This window comes from Labrus bergylta, chromosome 9 (assembly GCF_963930695.1).
Source record: "Labrus bergylta chromosome 9, fLabBer1.1, whole genome shotgun sequence".
Classification (NCBI taxonomy): Eukaryota; Metazoa; Chordata; class Actinopteri; order Labriformes; family Labridae; genus Labrus; species Labrus bergylta.
In genome coordinates this window covers 15203520-15226628 of record NC_089203.1, presented here as the reverse complement: position 1 = coordinate 15226628, position 23109 = coordinate 15203520, and the positions used below count along the sequence as shown (strand labels likewise).

Sequence of the window (23109 nt, the reverse complement as noted above, 5' to 3'; positions counted from 1 at the left end):
TGTGCACACCACCCTGCACAACCTGAGCCTTATAGGACTGATTTAAATTTTGATCAACACCTTTGAATTTTAGATGAAGAATTTCCACTTGGGTAATTTTTCCACATCACCAAAAGACATTCAGTATATTATGCTTTCTAATACAAACTTTTAATACTATTCATATAAGGAAAGTGTACATACTGAATGCGAAATCATGAGAAATTATGTACTTGCTCATTAGACTTTACTACTAACTGGACTAACAGTAGTTTTGTGTTTAACCCAGGGTTCTTAGCACACCTTATAGAAACTAAATCAATAAAGATATTGACACTTAGAGTTCAGCCATAAGAATTCTCAATTTTCCAACATTTTCTTTCACCCACAGGGATGTCAGCAGGGTTTTTTTTTCTGCCTGCTTGCTTCAACAGCAATGAGAGGAGACTGAGAGGGTTTGTAGAGGACTCAAGAAGAGAGAGGAAGACGAGATTAGGGGAGCTGAAAAGGGGAGCTGGCTCATAAACAAAACTAAAGAAGAATAAGTAGAGCAAGAAAGGAGACAGAGACCTAAGGCAAGCATCAATGACGAGGAACTTAGAGCAGCAGCAGAAAGATTAGAAAGAGATAAAGATAGATGATGAGATACGTTCATCATTACACATCATGTCCAATAACTCTGATTCTTCCCCTCTGGTGCAGGACAATGACCAGCTATGACAGGCTACCAGTCTGTGATTTACAAAGCCCCATATTATACTGTCAGTCCAAGACACAAATGTCCTCTTCTGATATGAATTTATGATAACACTAATGCAGCGGAGAAATCGGCCACTTCACCGGGGCACGCTGTCTCTGACTTGCTGCCTGGAGGCAAACAAACACTCTGTTAGATCAGAGGCAGGCGGGTTAGGAGGCTCTTTGTATAGAGGAGTAAACCAAACAAACTTAATCCACTAAAATGATATACAATATGATAATGCAGCTGTTGGGAAACAGATGTGGATGTTTCATGTTTACTAAGGAGTATGTGTTTGTGTCTTGTGAGTATACATTACACATGATGTTGTGTACAGTATATTATTAGGTAAATCATGATGACAAAGTGCTTTGGCTCTCGTACACCTCATATTATCATTGCTGCAGGAGGTGAATTCATGAATGTTTATGCAAAAATGGAACACTTCAGCACTTTGACTACCAGACTGAACCAAAAGTGTGCATATGACGAACAAGTGTGGTAAAATTATTTTAATTTAAGTTTTTTATTAAAAAAATAAAACATAGTATAGTGATGTAATCCATTGATGTTGTTTAGTTCAATAATATTTCATTGACACTTAGTACGTTTTGTATTGATGTTCCATCATTTAGAAGGCTATATACATATTCACACAGACAAATTGAGCCATATTTTGAGTTAAAAAAAAAAATATATTAAAAACCCATTAGCCAACGCTAACGCTAGCATTCAGCCACTTCCTAGTTAACATTTAAGTAGAAGAACCATGGATACGATATAGGAACAGAAGGCATGTATAATTTCCACACTAATGTTAATCTAGAACTCTATTGTATAAACCTGGAGCACAACTCTGGATCTTTTTCCAACTTACAACATAGCATAATAAATGTAAGACGTACTAGCTTACATTATAAGCTTAAAATAGATCCTGCAAGTTTTACCCCAGGCTTAAATAAATGTGCCTAATGTGTCATGATTTTCAGTATCCTTTGTCTGGGTACTTTCTTATCATTCTGAAACATTTTTTTTGAAAGCACACTCAGATTTGCAACGTTAACATTACTTAAAACCGTCTCAATGTATATCAAAATAAAGCTAAAAAACTGTCATTTTAGCGGTATGTGTCAATATCCTCCATTTATAAAAGCCCCAGTTGTAGATCATTTAATTTACTCCTCATTACGGAAGTTATATGCGAGTTTGTCTTCCAGCAGGCTGCACACTGGCAGTGTCGCCATCTCTCACTGTGACGTCTGGGGGCAGGATTGATCAATAGTTTGGCAGTGAAAGTCCTGTGTCTGTCTACCATGTGGATTTCTTTAAAACCCTTGCAATCTATACATTAGAATTAGGCTTGGAAGTTGTAGTTTTTAACTGTGTTAAGCTCCTCCAATTAAAAAACCCACTCATAGTTTAGTTTTCACTTCGTCTGCATCACTCAGAGAAACTAGTTGGTACTGGATGTAACTCCAGTTCCATGAGAATGTGCTTAGCTGTTGAGCAGGAGAGAGGCCAAGACCAGGCGGAGCTACTGTAGGCAGGCACTGGCATATGAAAGCCGGGTTTGGCAACTGGTTATACTTTGTCTCAGTCCATTTTCATCCATTTAGCGACCAGACTGTTCATGAAACTTTAGTTCAAAATAATTGGAAAGAAAGAGAGAAACAGATAACATTATAGTATGAGGAGGTAGAAACATGTTTCATAATTATTTATATGCCAATACTTAATCAAATTAATTGTAATAAGGCATAACTGCTTTGCCACAGTTAACATGACTTCATTTAGTCTAATGTTCATTTGTAATTTGATTGTCTGTTTTCATCCTTTACTGTATGATAATCATTGCAAGAGAGCTTAAAAAAAACCACACGTCCGGTATAAACCACACCCACTTCTGGTTGTATACCTGAATACAGATTCAGATAATTTTTTGTTCGAACAGTTACAGACATCTCTGCTCACCCCGGATACGAAAACAGTCAAATCCTTTCTCTTTGCAACTTGCAGTCGCACAAAAGGGACGACCCATTCCTCCCGGTTAACTTTGGGAGGTGGTAATGCTGACATGTAAAATCCTCAAAAGTGCTTAAAAGAAGCTATTTGAGAGAGAGAGAGAGAGAGAGTGTGTGTGTGTGTGTGTGTGTGTGTGTGTGTGTGTGTGTGTGTGTGCGTGTGCATGCCTGCATGTACCATTTCTTATATTACAGCTAACCATTGGTATTTACAAAACACAGGCCAAAATGTTAGCAGATTTTTTGGTTTATGTGCGTGTGCTGGCTGGCTCCTCAGAGACCCAGCAGACCCCACAATGAGCTCTAAGTAACTCTGATTAAATTTGGCCTCCCTTTGCTCCTCTCCTTTGCTTTTAGGATGCAGAGATAATGTTCATTAGGAGAGACAGGCAGGGACTTTGGGAGGTGGATGCTCATATGTCGCTAAAGTGTGGCTGTAATAGGGAGTGATGGGAGGGTAATACAATTTGGTTGCATTTGAAGCTGTGACTAGAGGTAAGCAATATGGAGTACTGTACACAATGTATGGACCATAAATTGCTTTTTTTCATATAAGGGAAGGATTGAAGCCAAGGTTCAGGTCAGAGATCAGAGTTAGAGACTGTGTTTCTGCTGCTTCTACTGATGTGTGAGGAGTTACAAATCGTGCAATGTTTTAAAGAAGTTGAGTCTACTTTAGTCTCCCGAAACATTGTCTGTGAGAAACTTAAACACATACTTTGTTGTCTGAGAAACATGCATGTATGCTTTCTTGTAGAGAGTTAGAGGAGCCTGTTGATATGCTATCATAGTTGATGGCAAATGTGTTGCTGTGTCCAGTGGGTAAGCAAAAACCAGACTGGCAAAATCAAAGCAAACCAAAACATGGGGCATCAAATCGCAGACCACAAGACAATTAACAGTGTCTCAGTTGCTCCACTCTGCTTCCCCCGTGGGATGGACTTGTACAAGATAAACATTTACAAAAGAGGGTTTTGGACTCTACAGCCAGTGCCTCCATTCTAGTATGATATTAAGAACTCCATAACACAGCCGTTTAAATCATACCAAGGCTTTAATGTATACAAAATGAAGGTGGGGCCCCTCTGAGAAACACAACAACACACCCCTCCACATCTCCTCCTCCTCCTCCTCCTGTCCTCTTTTAATTTGTGCAAATAATTAGCTGGAGTCATGTCCTAAAGCACATCTAAGCCCATGTCTCCCTACTGCCCTCTCCTCTGCTCACATCATTAAAGGGACCGAGGGTAGTAATAATAATACATCGACGTGCGCACTCTTAAAAGGCCTGCAGTGTTTTCATTCAAACACAAAGACACACACCACTCTGTTCAGTTGTAACACCTGATCACAACACTGATCCAAATCACAGGCAATGAAAAGTGTTGGTAGATGCTTGTAGATGTTGATAGTTTTAATCCGATTTGTTATATAGTTGTATTCTTTCCTTTAATTGTCATTACCAAGGGTGTCTTTGTATGATAACAAATTAAACATTTGATATGATTTACTTAAGGCTGTCCTTCTGCTGACACTGACCTTTGACCTCACTGCGGTAATGATGGTAGGGATTTACCATTGGTTTATTGCCCCTTAGGGATCTATAAATATGTTATTCTTGATTTTTATTTTATTTCAAATGATAGGCTACCAGAATCCGAAGGTTTTCATGACCCACATGCCTGTCATCGACCCGGACATTAACACCCACACATGAATGCCTCTACGACTAAAGAACAAACAGCTCCACTGAATTGTACTTAATGCAGATAACACGGCCTTTATTGTTTCGCTACCAAAGACCTGCTTCAACAAAACTTAATTCTCTCCATTCATGGTATTTTTTTAATTTTTTTTAACATAAAATAACAGATTACAAAGTTTTCTGAGTTTCATTTACAGCTTTGGTTCCCTACTGAGCTACATGAAAAGTGGGTTTTAATTAACTGAAGTGAAATCTCTAAAACTCTTTAATGATTCTCTTTTGATTGGACAAGATAAGGTTGGTCTCAGAGGATGCTGGGTATCGAATGTCACCCCTGGGGACCTCCATATGTTATCGCTTTCTGTTTGTTGTCATTTCAAACTGTGACTATCAAGACGACGGAGAGTGAAACTGACGCCCGTCGGGGGAGCGCACTGGACGGGCAGGTCGACGTGAGGACCGGGACCGCTTAAATCTTTTATCTGAAGAATGGCTGCTTTGGCGATAACAGGATTGGCGTATCCCCACTAGCTCCTGACCCATATTCCCGGGCAAAAACGTTGTTTGCTTCGCTCCAAAGAATTAAGTGGGACTCTGTTCTGTGCAGCCGGTTACCGCTGCGCGCAATCACAGCTCCAGGACCAACGCTGGAGTCGGTGCGCTCTGGCAGAAAGCGTCCAGCCTCCTCATCTCAGGGCTCTGACAGGAGTCAGTGCTCCTCTCCATGCCTCCCAACCTCAGATACCCTCCGTTTTTTGCGGGGAAACCGCTGTAATCCAGCTTGCATTTAGCTTTGTTTTGACTCTTTTCTTAGTTTTCATTTGGGGCAGAAAAGAAAAGAAACAAGTAAGTTTTCGTTTGTGTGTCGCACTGGAGGGGAGGAAGAGATGGCAGCCCCGGTGAAAGCAGCATTGGCTCTCCTGGTTCTCACCGTGGCAAGTAAGTAATACCTTTAAATCTTCCTGAAACGGGACAGGGGGGTTCCTCATACGTATGGGGCTTTTTTTTTTTATCACAGTCATAGGTTGTTCATCGTAAATGAGCACATTGTTTGTGGGCTCTGTGCATGCAAATCTATCTTGTTCAATGCTAGATGTGATCAATGACATTTTTAATGCGCTTATATCTAAAAAACAAAACAAAAAAACAATACACCGCTATTATAAACTTAAGCATAAAGCTCTGAATTGGAATTTTGGAAAAAATGTTAAAAACCCAATTTGAATTTTCATACAACACGTGATACCGGAAAGCAGGCCGGTGGGGAAACATAGTGGCATTTCCTTGCGTCGGTCAGTTTAACACGTGATTTTTAAGCACGCCTCAATTAACTAACTTGCTCCTCTTTACACGAGAAACCCACAGAGTCAGAACGGAATTGCTTTACATGCGCATGGGTGTGATGTTTGGGAAGGGTGCACTGCTTTTGCACACATTGTCCTGCAGAGCTCGCCTGTCATTTCCAATGACAAGTTTGATCGTAAGGATCACTTTTTGATATGAAATGTGGTTGTTCTGTTGCCCTTTCTTTACCCAACAGGTCAAGCAAGGTGTGCCAAAGTCATATTTTGATACTAACAGAGTTCCAAATGGACCACATTTGTATGCAGAGCCTAAAAGGAGGGCTTTACTCCTATGTTTTTATCCATTTAATCAACTTATGAGTCTATTCCTTGTGGGAAATCCCCTTCAAGAGCTGTCCATGGTGTTGAAGTAAGATTTGAGTGTGTCAGTAAATGATCTGCTGCAGCTTTACATTGGGAAAATCCAGTTATTGTTGTGTTTGTTGTGTCTGATTCATTTAGTGTATTACACATACACAGAGAAGAAGACAAACATCTCCTGATCATGATTTAAGTAGTGAGGTATTGAGTTGATACAGATATCTTTGCTTGTTTCATAACGTGCCCTTACGACCTTTAAAACCACCTTTTGAATTCCCCTTACTTAGAATTAAAAGTGTCTAAATATTGATTCTGCTGTACAGTAAACTCTCTAAAACAAAAACTGTTTTATGGATGTATGTTAATAGATCCTATTTCTTCTTTTTCTAATACTCTTTTAACATCACTGTGCTCCATGAACTCTCTGCAGATGAGGCATGACTTCTGCCCGATCCCTCCTATCTAACGTCAATCTTGCTGCAGTGCAATATCTAAATCAAGGCAGGCACTTTGCCGGGGTGTACCTCCTTATCCTATCCTTTCAGGTCCTCTACCCTTTTCACATTCCGTCCCACTCTGTCTCTTCCTGTCTGCCACATTTCCCCCAATATATTTGATCATTTTTCTCTCCTATCTGATGCAGTTAACTTATCAGACACAGACAGTTTCTCATGGTGCACTCCTGTATCTCCTGTCGTGTGTCTCTCTCAATAGGGGTCACACATTTAAGTTATTGTGCTAATGTGTGGCGCGGTTTATTAGCTGTTATTGCTTCTGAGTTCAAGAGTATAGCGTGTGATTGCCTACACACACACACACACACACACACACACACACACACACACACACACACACACACACACACACACACAACACTGACTCTGCTTCTCTGTTGCCCTTGGGTGGAATTTAATGTGTGGGTGGGCAGATAGACGTTTTTTTCCTGGGGCTGTTGATTCTCACAAGTTTATAAAAGCTCTTTCTCAGAACTGCAGATGTGCGTTTGGTAGAGAGGGCCTAGCTTCGGCGTGAGTCAACACTTCATAGTAAATATTAGTCATTGCGTTGGCACACTAGTTTGGATGTTGCTCTTTGAATGGAGACCTGCATCAGATGTATTTTAAAGAAACTGCTGAAAAGAAAAGTGGGGATGACACTGGGGGAGAAGTACCACACTTTTTCATGCTGCTGTTTTCATTGCCAGTACAAGACTAAGATGGAGCAGGACAGACACAGACATAGACATAGAGTCAGTATTTAGAGAATAGCTGATTTTATCCTCCCTGATGAAATCACTGTCTGTGATTATGCAAACAACCAACATAAATCCCATGAGATACTAAAAATGACAAAATATTTCTGAGGCAGAAGATGTACTGTGATCCATGTGAAATGTCTTGACCTGACCATGTGGTCATGGATGCCACATGAGTGTTTTTTACAACATGACTGATCCGGGCAGTACACTGAGCACAGCCAAAGACAGCTGACTCCTAAATTGTTTTGGCCTCAGAAAGGCCACCCCAGATGGCAAGGTACTGAATAATTCACAAGCCTCAGAAAGGATGAAGAAGTTGGATGCTTATTCTCTCTGCACACTGGACTGATGACACAGCCCGAATGCCCATCTGCGTCACCCAAACGTAGCAGCATGTCTGAGGCTTTTTTTTTTTTTTTTTTAATATAAATGTTTTGACACATATATGTCTTGAGAGCGACTATGTGTCAATTTGATCTGGATGAGAAAATCCAAGAGAATAATCTCTGATTGTGGTTGAGTCTCCGCTTGTAAGATGATGGCATTTTTATTTTAGTGGCGATGAATTATTGAGGTGAGGAGAGTGCAGCGAGCCGGGCAGGAGTGTGTATGTGAGTAAGTGTGTGTGCATATATGTGTGATGAAACCTGCTGGTACACTCTCTAATGCTCTGTGTCTTTTCTTACATGCACCTCATACACATCTTATTCTAACCTCATCCAACGCTTTAACATTTACCGCTACAACTCCATACCTTACATCTCTCTTAAGCCTATATTGTGTTCTTCAAATATCTCCAATCCTTTCCTCCTGTCACATGGAGTCTTTTGTCTTTTGCAGCCTTTATTTTTATGCCCTTTACATTTTTAAGGCATTATGACGTCTTTGATTTATCTCAGGCAGAAATCAGAGAATACCATGGTAGGAGCTGAAACACTACACTAAAGAGCATGATGAAGGTCAAATATAGAAATAAAGACTTATACTTAAAACAGGTCCATTTACCCGGCAATCCTTCAATAAAAAGCTCCTAATCCTCTTATTTTGTGCACTCATACACATATGTTCTGTCAGCTTATTCTCACTCTTTAAACACTTCTCTAGATATAATTGATTTTTTTTTAGTTCTGTTACAGTAGAGAAACAAACTATGATTTTAATCATTCATTTTTGTTATTATTCACCTAAATGTTGACAAAGGTTTCAAGCCAATAAAGCAATGAAACATTTACAAGCAGCATGCCTTTTTCTCTGTTTGGACAGTTTTGTTAATCTAAAATCTTAAATGAATTGTTTGGATTAATTTAGAATAAAATGTGATTAAATAAATAATACCAGCTAATATCTTGCAATTGTTCTATATTTCATAAGCGAATTGATAAAATGAAGGTAAAATATCTCAATTTAAAGTAAAAGCATTACCAGCTATGTGCTTATATAAATTGCTGATTTGAATCTTTTTATCAATACTTTCATAAAGTGCAGTGACAAAAACGATGCAGCGAAGGCAAAAAATAAACTGCTCTTTAGACCCAAGTACATGTCTAGGCTCCTTTGGATGTCAACATCTTCATCTTCCAACTGTCTTGGGTTATCTCGAGGTTACATTGCCTGAGTTGGGACACAAAGTACATCCATAGGGTTTGTTTAATTCTGCTCATAAAATGATGCCTAGAATCAACTTTGTATGTGCAATCATTGTAGATCACCTTTTGGAGTATAGTTTTCTGTTTTGGTGCTAGCAGCACTAGTAATATTTAAATGCAAGTCTAAACAGGCTCCAGTTCCAGTTCCCCCCCCCTCCCCCCCCCCCCCCCCCCCCCCCCCACACACACACACACATCTGTAGCCGATGAGTGTCCCTGCAAATAACGAAGGCTTAATCCAATTAACAAATGCTCGGTGACAAATAAAGCCGAGTAGCAAATAAAGAGCTCTCCCAACAGGATTCATAGACAGTGTGGTCTGTACTATGAGGCAGCCAACGCCGCACTATCACACCACACACACACTGTACTTTTAATTAGAACAAGAAAGGTGCATGCCTTTCAGCAGCACTTTGCACTATTATTGCATGTAAACAATAAATGATTCTCAACAAATACTCCCATGAATCCCAGTGCTTTTCCCTGAATTCCAATGATATGGTCACGTTTGATTTCAGCTTTAAAATAGTTATTCTTTTGTTGTGACTTGTCTCACTCCCTTGCTGTTGTTTGTGTGTGCGTGGTAGTGCCTTTGCCCGTCTCTGCGCCTGAATCTGACAGACGGAGCTCTGTGTTTCAGCGCTCTCTGAAGACGTTTCCCCTCGAGCTTTAGTGTCATGTCACAGTTGCTCAGATGTTGGACACTTCTTCGCTCTCCTCTCTCTGCTGGAGGTTAATGCAGACTGACCAACTGTAGGGGATATCTCTCCTCCCTGCACCTGCTTTTAAAGCGTGCTTCTCCTTTTTGTCAGTTTGATGTTGACGTGTCTCAGACAGCGTTTTCACATTGAGTATATATCAGTGTGACAGTTGGCAACACTGCTGAAAAGGAGTTCGAGTAAAATGACAAAATAAACAATATTCCTAGTCGTCAAAAGCTGCTAACTGCACAGTTTTTGAGATGTCTGGACACAAGGATATTGCTGATGTCAAATAAGAAGTGTTTGTACAGCTGTTTCAATGTACATGATTCACAGTATATCTTCTACTGAAACTGTGCTTTTTTAAAAACTGTCATATTGTAGGTCAGGACAGTCAAACTCCAGAGCTAAGGACTTGGAGGGTTGTCAAACAGAGAATAAAAACCACTGCAAAAATTAAACCACAGCTAACATGTTTCCATCATTATTTTGTTGTTGGTTGAAGTACAATTTCCCTTGACTGATAAAGACAGAAGACAGATTTGCCTGAACTCTTCGTGCTCCAGTAAAAACATGGGTGACGCAGCTCAAAAACAGACGTCACTTGAAGTGGGCCTCATTGAGTATTGAGGTTGTTTTCCTACACTAAGACATCACTACACATCGTCCTACACCGCTGACTCATCCGTCTTCTGAATCTTGAATGGACTGAGCCTGTGAGATGCAGTCTGGCTGTTAGAGAGAGTATGTTTTTGGCAAACAAAATTCATGAAGACAAATGTGCATATGTTTTAAAGATATCCTGACTGAATCATCCAGTTGGTGTAATTTCTGGAGAAAGCTATTTTAGAGATTAGGATGTATTTTTAATTGTAAAAGTTTAATGGAAGAAGGTATAAAAAAATCATAATGCAACATGAATATGTAGTTGAATGATGAGTACTGGTTGGGACAAAATGTGGACTATTGACGGACAGAGAGAGCTTTACAGGAAACATAAACTACTGGCAAACTGATAACATTCGAGAAGATGCAGAAACAACATGACAGAACAGTGCCAAGCAGAGCAGAATGAAAAGGGCAAGACCAATTTTATGGAGATGAGTTATTTTTTGCTCTCTGGTGTCTTGTTCATGCTCATGTTAAGCTTAATTAAAAAAACTTTATGTAATGGACTTTTGGACTGCTTTAGGTGCTTTGGGCGGAGATAAACAGAGTATCCTCCTCTTACATAACCCACCTCTCGCTCTTTTCTTCTTATCTTATCTTTTTTGTCACCACCCTGCTCATGCTGTGGAAAGTCATCGCCAAAAGTCAAGTCAAGCAAAGTTTATTTGTGAAGCACAAAACAAGGCAGCTTTCCAGAAAATAAGGGACCTAAAAACAAAGGAAAGAAAAGAGGACAGAGCAGGTACAAGACAAAAACAAGAGACAAATGCATTTCAATAAAACTACATGTGACACAGGGTACTGATTTACTCGTACAGGAGCACAGGATAACTCCAGATGAAATCAGAGTAAGACAACTAGGTGGCTATATTTCTGGAGGTTTAACAGAAGGAAAGCAGATAAAACGAAAGAAGGAGATAGTAACCTTTTTAAAATTGATAATCAGTTTTAATCAAAAATTGTAATTCAACAGCGGACAGCTTTTTTTGTAAAGGGATTTTTCACAAGTTAAAACTGTTTAAAAGTCTGGCATGTTCTGCGTTTGAAACCACTCAGCATCACTGAAGCTCTGTGACCCAGACACACCGCTCTTTGTTGATCAGAGAGTGAGTTCAGCCCTGCGGTGGATCTGTGTTTGTACGTGTGTATGTGTGTGTAGATGTGACTGATTATTGTCATATGCACCACAGATTGCATGCATTGTTAGTCTCATTACACACTCATTACATCTGATGACATGCAACATGCTACATGGCTGCAGCACCTAATTGGTGAAACTGAACAGCACGAGATTTACAGTATACCTCGCTTCACCACCACTGCCTCAACACGTATGATTGTGTGTGTTTGTGCTTTTGTGTATTATTTACCATGATCCATCCATCCAGAAATCATCAGTTGAAAAAATTGTTTTGAAAAAATCATTTAATTATTTTATTTAAAGAGTTAGATTAAAAGAAGCCATTTGAGACTAAAGAATGGACTAGAAATCAACATTAATTTGACCCCTTTTCAGTTTTTAATCTTACTTTGTCCTCATTTCTTCATCCATTTAAAACACTGGGAAATAGCTAACTAACTTATAACATGTATCAAATCAAAGATAACCCTTTACAAATGCTCCAAGGTGTCTAATTAGCCCAATATGACTCAAATGAGATGAGATGAGATGAGATGAGATTCAACTTTATTGTCATTACACATATACAAGTATAGAGTAACAAAATGAGGTTTGGCATCTCACCAGAAGTGCAAATAAGCAGAAAGTGCAAGAATCTGTGCTATGTACAGTAATTACACAATTTACAGATGTAGACTAAAAAAAAAAAAGTGAATTATTAGGTATATATGGCTGGATTAATGGGATGCTATAAATATAAATAAATGCTATAAATATAAGTATATTCTTCAGATTATAATATACAGATTAAGGTGCAGTGAGCATGCTATACTAGTTTACAGATAATATAAAGAATATGGACATATTTTACAGATCGCTAACTTATTGAGGTGATATGAACATACTATAATACAATAATACAGGTGGATGAGAGATGTGTGTGTGTGACCAGGAGGAGTGGTGGGGGGGATGATGGGTGTGAGGTGATGTGCAGGGGAAGGGGGGGTCAGCGGGGGGCTCTTAAATGAAGAGTCAGTCGTCTTTCAACTGCAAGGTCGAGGGATCAATCCCCAGCTCCTGCACCCACATGTCAGATGTGTTCTTGTTCAAGACACTTCACCCCAAAACTGCTCCCTCTGCGGTGGCATATGAATGTGTATGGATGGATAAGCTCATACTGATGGACACTTTACATAACAGCCTCTACCATCAGTGTGTGCATGGGTTATTGTGACCTTTGACGTAAAAGCGCTTTGAGTAGCAGCAGACTAGAAAAGAGAAGTCCATTTACTATTTACCAAATCAATACTCCTCCTTATGCAGAGTTGTAGTTGAACATTTGGTAGGATCTCCAGAGTTAGATTCGATAACAACCTGAGGCCATTTTCCACTTATCAAGAGTAATACATTGGAATGACCACCATTAGGCTTTTACAAGTTTTATAACCTACATAGGATAAGTTAAGCTGTGGATAAGCATTTCTTTGCGTCTAAGACCTGAAACATTACATAACATATTTAAAGAAAAATGCTAAAAGAAGCCCTGGGTCACATGCCTGTTTAGATTTTAGGCGTGCAAGAGAAGTGCTCATTCCATCAATGGGATGACTCTTTGTTTGTGTTGAAGTAAATATATCCTTTCTTGCCTTAAAAAAATGAAAAGCAGAAACATGTTAGCATGCATACGATAACATGCCAACTATGACATGCTAATGAAAACATGCCATTACTTTGTTGTATCATATGCCTGAAGTTAGTTAAGTAGTATACAGTAATGTAAATTATGTTGACATAAAATGGGACTATTATCCCATATCCCCTATTATTAATCAAGCAATCACATTTATTTATAAAGCACATTTAAAAACAGCAACAGCTGACCAATGTGCTGTACATGAAACAAGAGAGCAATACAAAATAACAAGGCAAAACTCCCACATACATGTTTGCCTACACACATGCACACAGAATACTAACAATATAATTAGAGAATGATATTATACGACATTTGATAGAAGTACATTGGAAAGAAGTACAAGTAACCTAACTAGGACTAAGCCAACGTGTAAAAGTGTGTTTGGAGGCGGGACTTAAAAGATTCCACAGAGAGGGCAGACCTGACTGAGGGAGGAAGGCTGTTCCACAAGCGAGGCGCCTTGACCGCAAAGCCTCGGTCACCTCGAAGTTTATAGCGAGAGTGAGGTACAGCTAGGAGGCCCATGTTAGAGGATCTGAGGGGCCTGGCCGTTGTGTAAGGGCTGAGGACGTCAGTAATATAAGAGGGTGCCAGGCCATTTAGTGCTTTAAAAACAATTCAACCTTAAAATAAATTCTGTAACGAATTGGAAGCCAGTGAAGAGAGGCTATGGCAATGTTGACAATAATGTGATCACTTGGTATTGGGATATTTTGTCATGAGCAGTCTTAGTTGTTATGTTATGTTTTGTATTACAAAGCAACAATATAATGTATCTCATGTTAATTGCAATTGACCACGAACATTAAAGTTTTAACTTTTTACCGTAGACCTCTCACATGTGCATCGTTAATGAATATTTCGTGTTTGTGTGTTTGTGTTTGTGTTTGTGTTTGTGTGTGTGTGTTAAGCTGCCTTGTGTGCCGAGGTTGAGGAACGGCTGGTGAGTCACCTGTTGTCACCGGAGCGCTACAACAAGCTGATCAGACCGGCTGTCAACAACAGCCAGCAGGTCACCATTTACATCCAGGTGTCTCTGGCCCAGCTAATCAATGTGGTGAGGAAACACGCACACACACACACACACACACACACACACACACACACACACACACACACACACACACACACACACACACACACACACACACACACACACACACACACACACACACACACACACACACACACACACACACACACACACACTAATGAAACAAATCACCGTGCATATGCTGCTTCTGTGTAGAACAATTACTACATATTGAAGATCATTGTAGTGCACCGATTGCAGATATTTCTTCTGCTAGCAGTGACCGCTTTAACAACTTCCACAAACTTTCTGTTTGGCCTGTGTTTCAGAATGAGAGGGAGCAGATCATGACCACCAATTGTTGGCTCAGTCAGGTTTGTGTCCTCGCCCTCCACCCTCTTCTCCTTTTTGTTAGTGTTTGTTTGTATGCTTGGGGTCTCGCAATGTCTGAGCTCCTGCTTATTAGTGGCACAACAAGTGTCTGACTCACATTGGCCATTTGTGCAAACACACAGCACACACCTTAACATATTCAGACTTTTTGCCAGATAGGGAATAACTGAATCACTACAGACATTGGTACTGCATGCATAAACTGATATGATGTATATGTTTGAGTTTGCCCTTTAGTATGTTAAGTCATAAATCATGCTCTTGTATAAGCCTGCATGCTGATTGTAATGCATCATGTCCTGTTATTTTTGTTTGTGCATGTAAGTGAAATGGTGAATTGATTTGTTTCCTTGTGTGTGTATGAACTTGTGCAGGTATGGAATGACTACAGATTAATGTGGGACCCTGAGGAGTACGAAGGAATCAAGAAAATCCGGCTCCCGTCTCAACACATCTGGCTGCCGGACATTGTCCTGTACAACAAGTACGTCAAAAAAATCAAATGTGTGTCAGTGTGTGTTTATAAAAAATGAACACTAACTGATTGAAAGAGGAGCATACAGCCCCTTTTCCGTAAAAGTTTCCTCACATCATCACATTCTTTCTGTCCTCTTAAGTCTTATTTTTCATCGCTTCTTTCACTTCTAGGATGATGAATAAATATGAAATGTTTTGTTAGTACTGGCAAGAACTGTCTCTACTATAAACTATAAAGACACTACTATATAACTATAAAGACAGATTTGTGAGTTATCTTAGAGGGATGGAAGATAACAGATTTGGCAGAATAGAAAAGAGAGGGACATTAAAATAAAAAAAAATCTTCAGGTTGGTCAACAGTGCTTATGAGTCTACCTTTGAAGACCAATGTCCTCACAAAGTCACCTCACATTACTTTTCCGTTTCAGAAAAATATTTTAAGAAACCCTGACTACACTATACAGCAACAATGAAAGAGTTAAATCCACACCAGAAAAATTGGGTAAACCCTTCATCAAACCAGACTGCGAATCTTTGCATGTGTAATGATTCCGTTGTTTTGTGCTTTAAAAATTCCAGACACTCTACGTCGGTAGCATTAAGATCCCTGTGTCAGTAATTTGAGTTATGCTAGAAAATGTAAACAAAGGCGCTTTTGTCAGCATGCTGTAGGTTCAAGTCAAGTAGCAGTAATGACTATTAAGAATCCGTCAGTCTTTTTTGCTTCTTTCGGTCACATGAAGAAATATATTTTAATTTAAGCTTGTTTCATAACTCACTGATAAATACTCCTCCATGAATTGCAGAAACTAAAATTCAGCAGCTGCTTTCAATTAATTGGTTATAACAAATGTAAGCTGAGTCAAACTGTTGTTTTACTGGGTCTAATTGATGCAAACATGTTATTAGGGTTGAAATAACAGAAAACAATCTCATCACTGTATAGCTTTTAATCATACCACATCTCCATTCCAGCTGTTGAGGAGGTCAGGTTTCAAGAGTCAACTTTGAACAGCTTGAAGTTAACATGAAAAGAGGCCATTAGGCTAATATCAAATCTGATATGGTGAAAAGCTTCAGAAACTTTCAACAAATGTTTCCAAGCTTCAGAATGAACTTTGAACCTGAGCCAGAGATGATTTGACAAAGTCACAGATGTGTGGACGTGTAGTTTTTGTGTTTTGGTCAGCAGTGTTAGTCCTCCGGTTATAAACGACTGCTATGCATTACGTTTTTACTAACACAGACTGCTGGTCAGCTTAAGACCATGATACAGGCATAATGTGGTGATCAGCACTACTCTACAACATCAGGTTGAAGTCCCTTGCCAGGCCTGGGGACCCGGTGTTCCAGGGAAGCAGGTGGGACCTCTGCAATTTTAATTAGTCTGAATATTCACAGCCACCCAAAAGCATTAGAAACCAAGTGTAATATTTGTGTTCTTGACCTTCTTTATAATTGATGGGCCACTTATTTATAATGCAACACATACAGCCTCGGTGAGATGAAGCAAAAAGTCAGCCTCAGCAGTTTGTAGATGAGTGGGGCAATTGTTGCTTTTGTGTAGAGATGTGTCCCAGGTCGAGATCCTCCCTTGAGAATGTACTAAAACATTGCTTGGGATTTTAAAACTCAGAACTGTTGCAGCTGTCACCTCTGAAGCTAAACAGTGAAAGTCATGATGATAAAATCATTTTCTTAACACACCGTCAGCCAGGAAAGGAAAAAACGGCTACATGTATCTATACAATCTTGAAACTCATCAGCCATCTTCAGACAACGATACATAGCCTCTAAGAGTGACTTTCATTACTTCTGGTCATTCAGATAAGGGGTTTAGGGATATCCGGGGGCAAACACTTCCTATTCAGTGCACTCATCATTTTGTACACTCTGACAAGCAAGTCAAGAGACAACGTCTTTTACTGGGTTGAAGCTTAACCGCATGTAGAGATGTCTTTTTATAGAGATGAATTATCATCCCTACTGGTAAATGTCAGATTCTTGAACACTTGCAAAAGAAAATAAGTTTGAAAAAAGTTAGATGTCTGTGACACAACCCGTAGAGATGGTAGAGAAATGTTTTTAAATGTGATAAACAATACTACTTCCAGGAGTCAGTTTCTCTCTCAGTGCTTTGTATTTATCTTTTCTCTGTTCTGTTTTCCTTTTCCAACTCAAAGTGCTGATGGGACATATGAAGTCTCCTTCTACTCCAATGCTGTGGTCTCCAACAACGGCGAGGTGAACTGGCTCCCACCAGCTATCTACAAGTCAGCCTGCAAAATAGAAGTTCGAGATTTCCCTTTTGACCAGCAGAACTGCACCCTCAAGTTTCGCTCCTGGACGTACGACCACACCGAGATCGATCTCATCCTCCTCAGTGATTTCGCCTCGCGTGATGACTTCAAACCCAGCGGTGAGTGGGACATTGTTTCACTGCCAGGACGCAAGAACGAAGACCCCAATGACATCAGGTACCTGGATATCACCTATGATTTCATAATCAAGAGAAAACCTCTGTTTTATACCATCAACCTGATCATTCCCTGCATTCTGATCACGTCGCTGGCCATTCTGGTTTTCTACCTCCCGTCAGACTGTGGTGAGAAGATGACCCTCTGTATCTCTGTCCTCTTGGCCCTGACTGTGTTTTTACTTCTTATCTCAAAGATTGTGCCACCCACATCTTTAGCAGTGCCTCTGATTGGGAAGTATCTGATGTTTACAATGGTGCTGGTCACCTTCTCCATTGTCACCAGCGTTTGCGTGCTCAACGTTCACCACCGTTCTCCCAGTACTCACACTATGCCTACTTGGGTCAAGCGTGTCTTCTTGTACCAACTCCCTTCCTTCCTCTTCATGCGGAGACCAGGTAGCTCCAACATCCGCGAAAAGTTCCGGAAAAAGCACCAGCAGAAGTCGTTCTCTGACCAGAGGCTGCGTGGCGTGGACGGAGGGACTGGAACTCCTCTGGGAATGGCAGATTCGTCCTCATCTTTCTTCGTGAACGAGGAGTCGGCTAAACGTTACGGCTGGAGGATCAGCGACTTGTCAGAGAACACAGAGTTCAGGAAGAGGATGACACTCAAGAGCAACATCGATGTGGAGGATGCTGTGGACGGCGTGCGCTACATAGCTGACAAAATGAAGAGTGAGGACGATGATGAAGGGGTAGGTGCATGTGCTCGTGTAGCATAGTAAACCTCCTTTTTTTCTGATTTAATTTGTATTTTGAACTTACTTAAGGGCCTTTTAGATAGGATACGATGGGTGCTGCCCTTCACTCTCAAACCCATTCGTTGTCTATTTGTGGTGCACAGAAGTTAAAACTTCACCGACTTTCCTGAGCTGTAGTTTAAAGACCTACCGGGACATCTGGAAGAGAGTTATTGTTAGGAAATACATTTCCAACAGTTTGGGCATACCAGGTGTGTTTAAGCTGCAGCACCTGGACGAGCCTAAACTCCCCTAAATCCTGTCGTGCTCTGAGGATTTCATGAACCCACACCCTCTTCTTCTCTGCTGCTAGTCTCCTCCTCCCAGAAGAAGAGAGGCCAGGGCCTTCTATTTAATAGTGGACACTGTGCAAAGAAGCCACGTATCCGACCATCTTTTTGGTCACCTAGCAACTTGCACCGATAACTTGCATATGTGCAGACTCTTCTCCTGATCTGCGCCCTATATATACATTATGTTTGGATAGCAAGACACATAGGATAGTATAGCGTATAAGCCAAATTAGCAACATGGATTTATTGATAACCATTTTGATCTGTTGGTTTTGTCCTGAATTGAACATCTAGGCAAATATTGGATGAATAGTAATGACATTTCTTACACATCACTTTTCCTTCCATAAGCATTACTCAACAATTACTGGATGGATGTCCTTGACATTTGGGACTGATGTTCAGGTTTCACATATGATGTTTAGTGCTAATTGCCACATGTTTATCATGTTCAAACAATAAACTAAGATGGCGAACATGATAAACATTATACCTGCTAAACATTAGCAGTTTAGCCTTGTCATTGTGAACTTAACACTGAGATGCTAACCTTTAGCTCTTCATTTACTCGTGACATTATTTATTTCCCTGAACTTTATTACAGTACGAGAGTTCTGTTTATATAAATACTGTTTTACCATAAGTATTTAAGAACTGCATCAACAAAATCTGTGCAATTTTTGGGGGTTTTCAGGATTGTTTTTTGTGGTTGTATGACAAAGCCGTGTGATGCATTTCTTAATTCTATACTTTGAAAATGATTTTGTTTCAAGTGTGTATCTTTTTGTGTGAACTTCTTCATGAACTACACCAAAATGTTGATTCATTTGGACAAGGAACTTTAATTTAATTTAGGATACATGTCATTCTTGAACGATAAGAAGATGAGTTACAACACTGGTAAAGTCCAAAGAGACTATGACACAAAGTGTCTGCCTTCAGAGAGAATCCATCAACAGTGAATTTGTACCACTTGATATTATGTCAAAGAATTTCAGTAACCAAACTTGTTTTAAAAAAAAGTATTTGCAGAATGATTTAAAAAATATCAAACACCAAAAAAATGAATTGAATATAATGAAGTTTAAATCAGTTCAGGAAAACACAACCATTGCAATATTTTAAATCTAACCTCTCTCTGCAGATCATTGAAGACTGGAAGTACGTGGCGATGGTGATTGACCGCCTCTTCCTCTGGATATTTGTGTTGGTGTGTGTGGTCGGCACGTTGGGCCTCTTCATGCAGCCTCTGTTCCAGAGTTACAACACCCCTATCGTTGATGACGTGGAACATACCTCTGAAACCTGAACTTTGATCTAAACATTATCCAGACATGAACTTCAAGTCCCCCAAGAATAAGAGCTCTGTCAACATTTTCACACATAAACTCACATGTCTGCCCCCCCCAACACACGCTCACTGGGAAATTATTATTATTATGCACTTTAGCCCTCTACCACCACCTTTTCCCCTCTTTACTACCAACCCTTTCCCTCTTCGTCCTCCATGTGTCCTGCCGTTCTTTCATGTCAATCCCAGACAAACTGGATAAACGTATTTAAGTTAACTTAAAAATAGATAATTCTGGTACATAATGACTTGTTCACTTTTTACAGTTTTGCCCTCATGACAGATCTTGGAACATTCCAGAATTGCTGACACCAAACAGAGCAGAAAATCTGCAGTTCCTTAAAATGCCCCGTGAGGTGAGGTGATGTTATATTGCCCTTCTTTCAATAGAATAAAACTTTTTTTTTTCAGTGTGGTTAAAAAAAACTACAGTTTTGGTATCTGTTTCTAATTCTCACAGGTGTGACAACTGTCTTGCAGTTCTGCATATAGTTATGCATGAATAAGGGTGTGTTGGCTTCATTTCAGCCAATTGGAGTTATTTAATTTGGTCTCCACCTTTTTGTTCAGCGATTTCATCTTCGGCTGCATAAAAATATTATATAGCAGACAAATACCAAAGCTGGATCCTTAATACAAATGGGTACGTCAAATTTGTATATGCAGTCAGCGCTACAACCCACCTTTTTTGAGGGTTATATTAGTATTCATATTTTTGCTTTTAATGGATAATTGCTTTAGAGAAGATAGGAAACAAGGGGATGGGAGACGGAGTATGACTTGCAACAAAGGTTGCTGGCCGAGCGTTCAACATAGAACACCTTACTATTTTTGTAACTGTTCATAAATAATTTACTGTGTGCAGTCACATTATGATGAATAGAAACACTGGCCAAATCTAGGAAAAGAAGACTTGAGTTACAATGATCCAGAATTACCTTTTTTTACAAGTTGCTTTATATAGAAAGCAAAAAAACATAATCTACCTGAAATGGTCAAATGAAAGTGTGTTTACCTCTATCACTGTTCACCAAGGTTTACCTGGCCAACCACAACTCAGGACTTTGTTTTGTTTAGAACTGACTTAGTTTTGCTCTGTTTTTTATTTTCCTGTGTTTAATTTAAATTCTTATTGCCCTTAACACTATTGTAGGGACGAGCATGCATACTACAAAGCTCTGCCTTTTTTAGTTTTTATATTGGTTGACTGCAAGTGAGAAAGAGCCCAAAGAGGAACAAAGCCACAGATACTCACAAGCAAACTCATCTTGCAGATATATGCACTACATAAACATCACATTCCCTGAGGAAAAAAAGATTAATCTTTTGCATAGAAGAAGATCACCTCCCAGCGTCCTTTTTGCCAACAGCACACACTGTAGGAGTTTCTCATATTTGCCTTGATAATGTGTCAGAGGGGACACAAAATAACAGACTGATGGGCTGCTCAAGTAATAATGGACGGGTGCAAGTAAGATGGCCAGCCTGTTATTATTCACAAACACACCTTGCTGCCATTAGCATGGCATTCAAAAGCAGAAATGCTAAGAATAAAGATTCCAGTAGTAGTTTAAAAAGGAAGAAAATGAACATAAAACCAATGACCATTAGGCTGTTCCTAATCACATGCTTTGTTTAAAGGTATAGTGCGCTGGTTTCATCAAAGCAGTGCTTGTCAGCATCCACAAAGAAAACCAGCAGCAATAATAATGTACAGTATTTTGTACTCACTGACCGATGACATACAAGCCAAACAATTGCTTTTCCTTCCTTCATGTTGTATGCTTGATTATTGCAGTTTGTATTCAGAGATGTTACTTGAAGACAATAATTATTTCTAAGAGGTATTATAACTTTTCACCTTCTTAACACACCGGCCTGTCACTGCTTCCAGCATCAAGGAAAAGGTGTACTGTACTGATCCAGCTTCATCATTTTGTGTTTTTATTTTTCAGTGGATGAAATGAAGCATAATTTCTCTTCTGTGTTATGTTGTGGGACATGTTGAGTTTTGTCTGTTTGGACAATAAATGCTGAGACTTGCATAAAGAGTTTGTGTTGGAGATGATGTCTTGATAAGTGGATCAATAAAGGGCAAAGAAAGAAACAAGCAGACTTAAAGAAATGTGACATATATTGTTCATCCTGTGCTGCTGTCTTTCATTTAACATTAAAAAAACATGTCTCAGTTTCTATATAAAGATTCCTTGGAAGAACAACATGTTCTCTGCTCCAGATATTCCTCCCTAATTTGATGTGTGTTAAACAGGTTATTTTAGTATCACCTTCTTATGGATATGACACAGTAAAAGCTTGAACACCCTCAAGGCTATACCCTCCCACTTCACACATTTTCAGCCACGTTGAAATGATTCAAGAGGAAGCACAGCCTCCAGCGGGTTGGTGTTTTGGACAAAAGTTTGCGGAGTGCATGTGCTCCCTGTATATGTGTGTGAACTGTCCAGGGCCAGGGCTAAATGTAAGTCAGCTGACTAAGGCTTCATTAGACAGTCTTGTAACCCTGGGCTTTGTAACTTCGCCTTCTGTTAGCTCAAGACGGCAACAAGGCGGTTGGACTACTAAAGGGGCACAGCATGTGAATAAATCCACACATGCACGTATTCACAAATTTTGAAATCCTTTGTGTCATGAAGCTTTCACCCTCTTTTATCAGATAGCAGCTGCTTCCTGAAATGTAGTGTGGACTTTTACAAAGAGCCAGAGGCAAAAGATAAAGCTTGCTACACCGATTATAACATTTCACACATTAATCCAATCATGCTACAATGAGAAAGCAGAAAACTTTCACTTCAAAGTTAGTTAGATTTAAAAAACGTGACACAGTTAGAAATTAATCAGCGTAATCAGGAACAATAGCATAACATGAATTATGTAATCACAATTTTCCGAATAAGATGCGATTGCAGTTTTCATCAGTGTCTGTGGATATTTTAAGGTCCCTGATTATTTGTTTGTCCAGACCACAAAAGCATATGATCTGCTGTCACACACACACACACACACACACACACGCGCACACACGCACACACACACACACACACACACAGACACACAGTTAAAAAGCAACATAATCCTACAAACGTAGTGACAGCCATTAAACTGTAGTTTGGTTCAGCAGTTA

The 23109-nt window shown here is 39.7% G+C and overlaps 1 protein-coding gene across 1 annotated transcript; it reads left to right on the top strand.

Annotated features, from left to right (window-relative positions):
• The first annotated feature begins 4843 nt into the window (after positions 1 to 4843).
• On the top strand, positions 4844 to 22186 carry LOC109986481 (neuronal acetylcholine receptor subunit beta-2-like). The gene is made up of 6 exons (XM_065959017.1): positions 4844 to 5383; positions 14110 to 14255; positions 14561 to 14605; positions 14999 to 15108; positions 17288 to 18278; positions 19761 to 22186. The coding sequence occupies exons 1-6, from the start codon at positions 5332 to 5334 to the stop codon at positions 19923 to 19925; spliced, it is 1509 nt and encodes a 502-aa protein (XP_065815089.1). The 5' UTR covers positions 4844 to 5331; the 3' UTR covers positions 19926 to 22186.
• The last annotated feature ends 923 nt before the right edge of the window (positions 22187 to 23109 follow it).

Coding starts and splice junctions, on each gene's coding strand:
- LOC109986481 (XM_065959017.1), top strand. CDS start 5,332: ATGGCAGCCCCGGTGAAAGCAGCATTGGCTCTCCTGGTTCTCACCGTG. Junction 5,384..14,109: donor CCTGGTTCTCACCGTGGCAA/GTAAGTAATACC, acceptor GTGTGTGTTAAG/CTGCCTTGTGTGCCGAGGTT. Junction 15,109..17,287: donor GACATTGTCCTGTACAACAA/GTACGTCAAAAA, acceptor TCCAACTCAAAG/TGCTGATGGGACATATGAAG.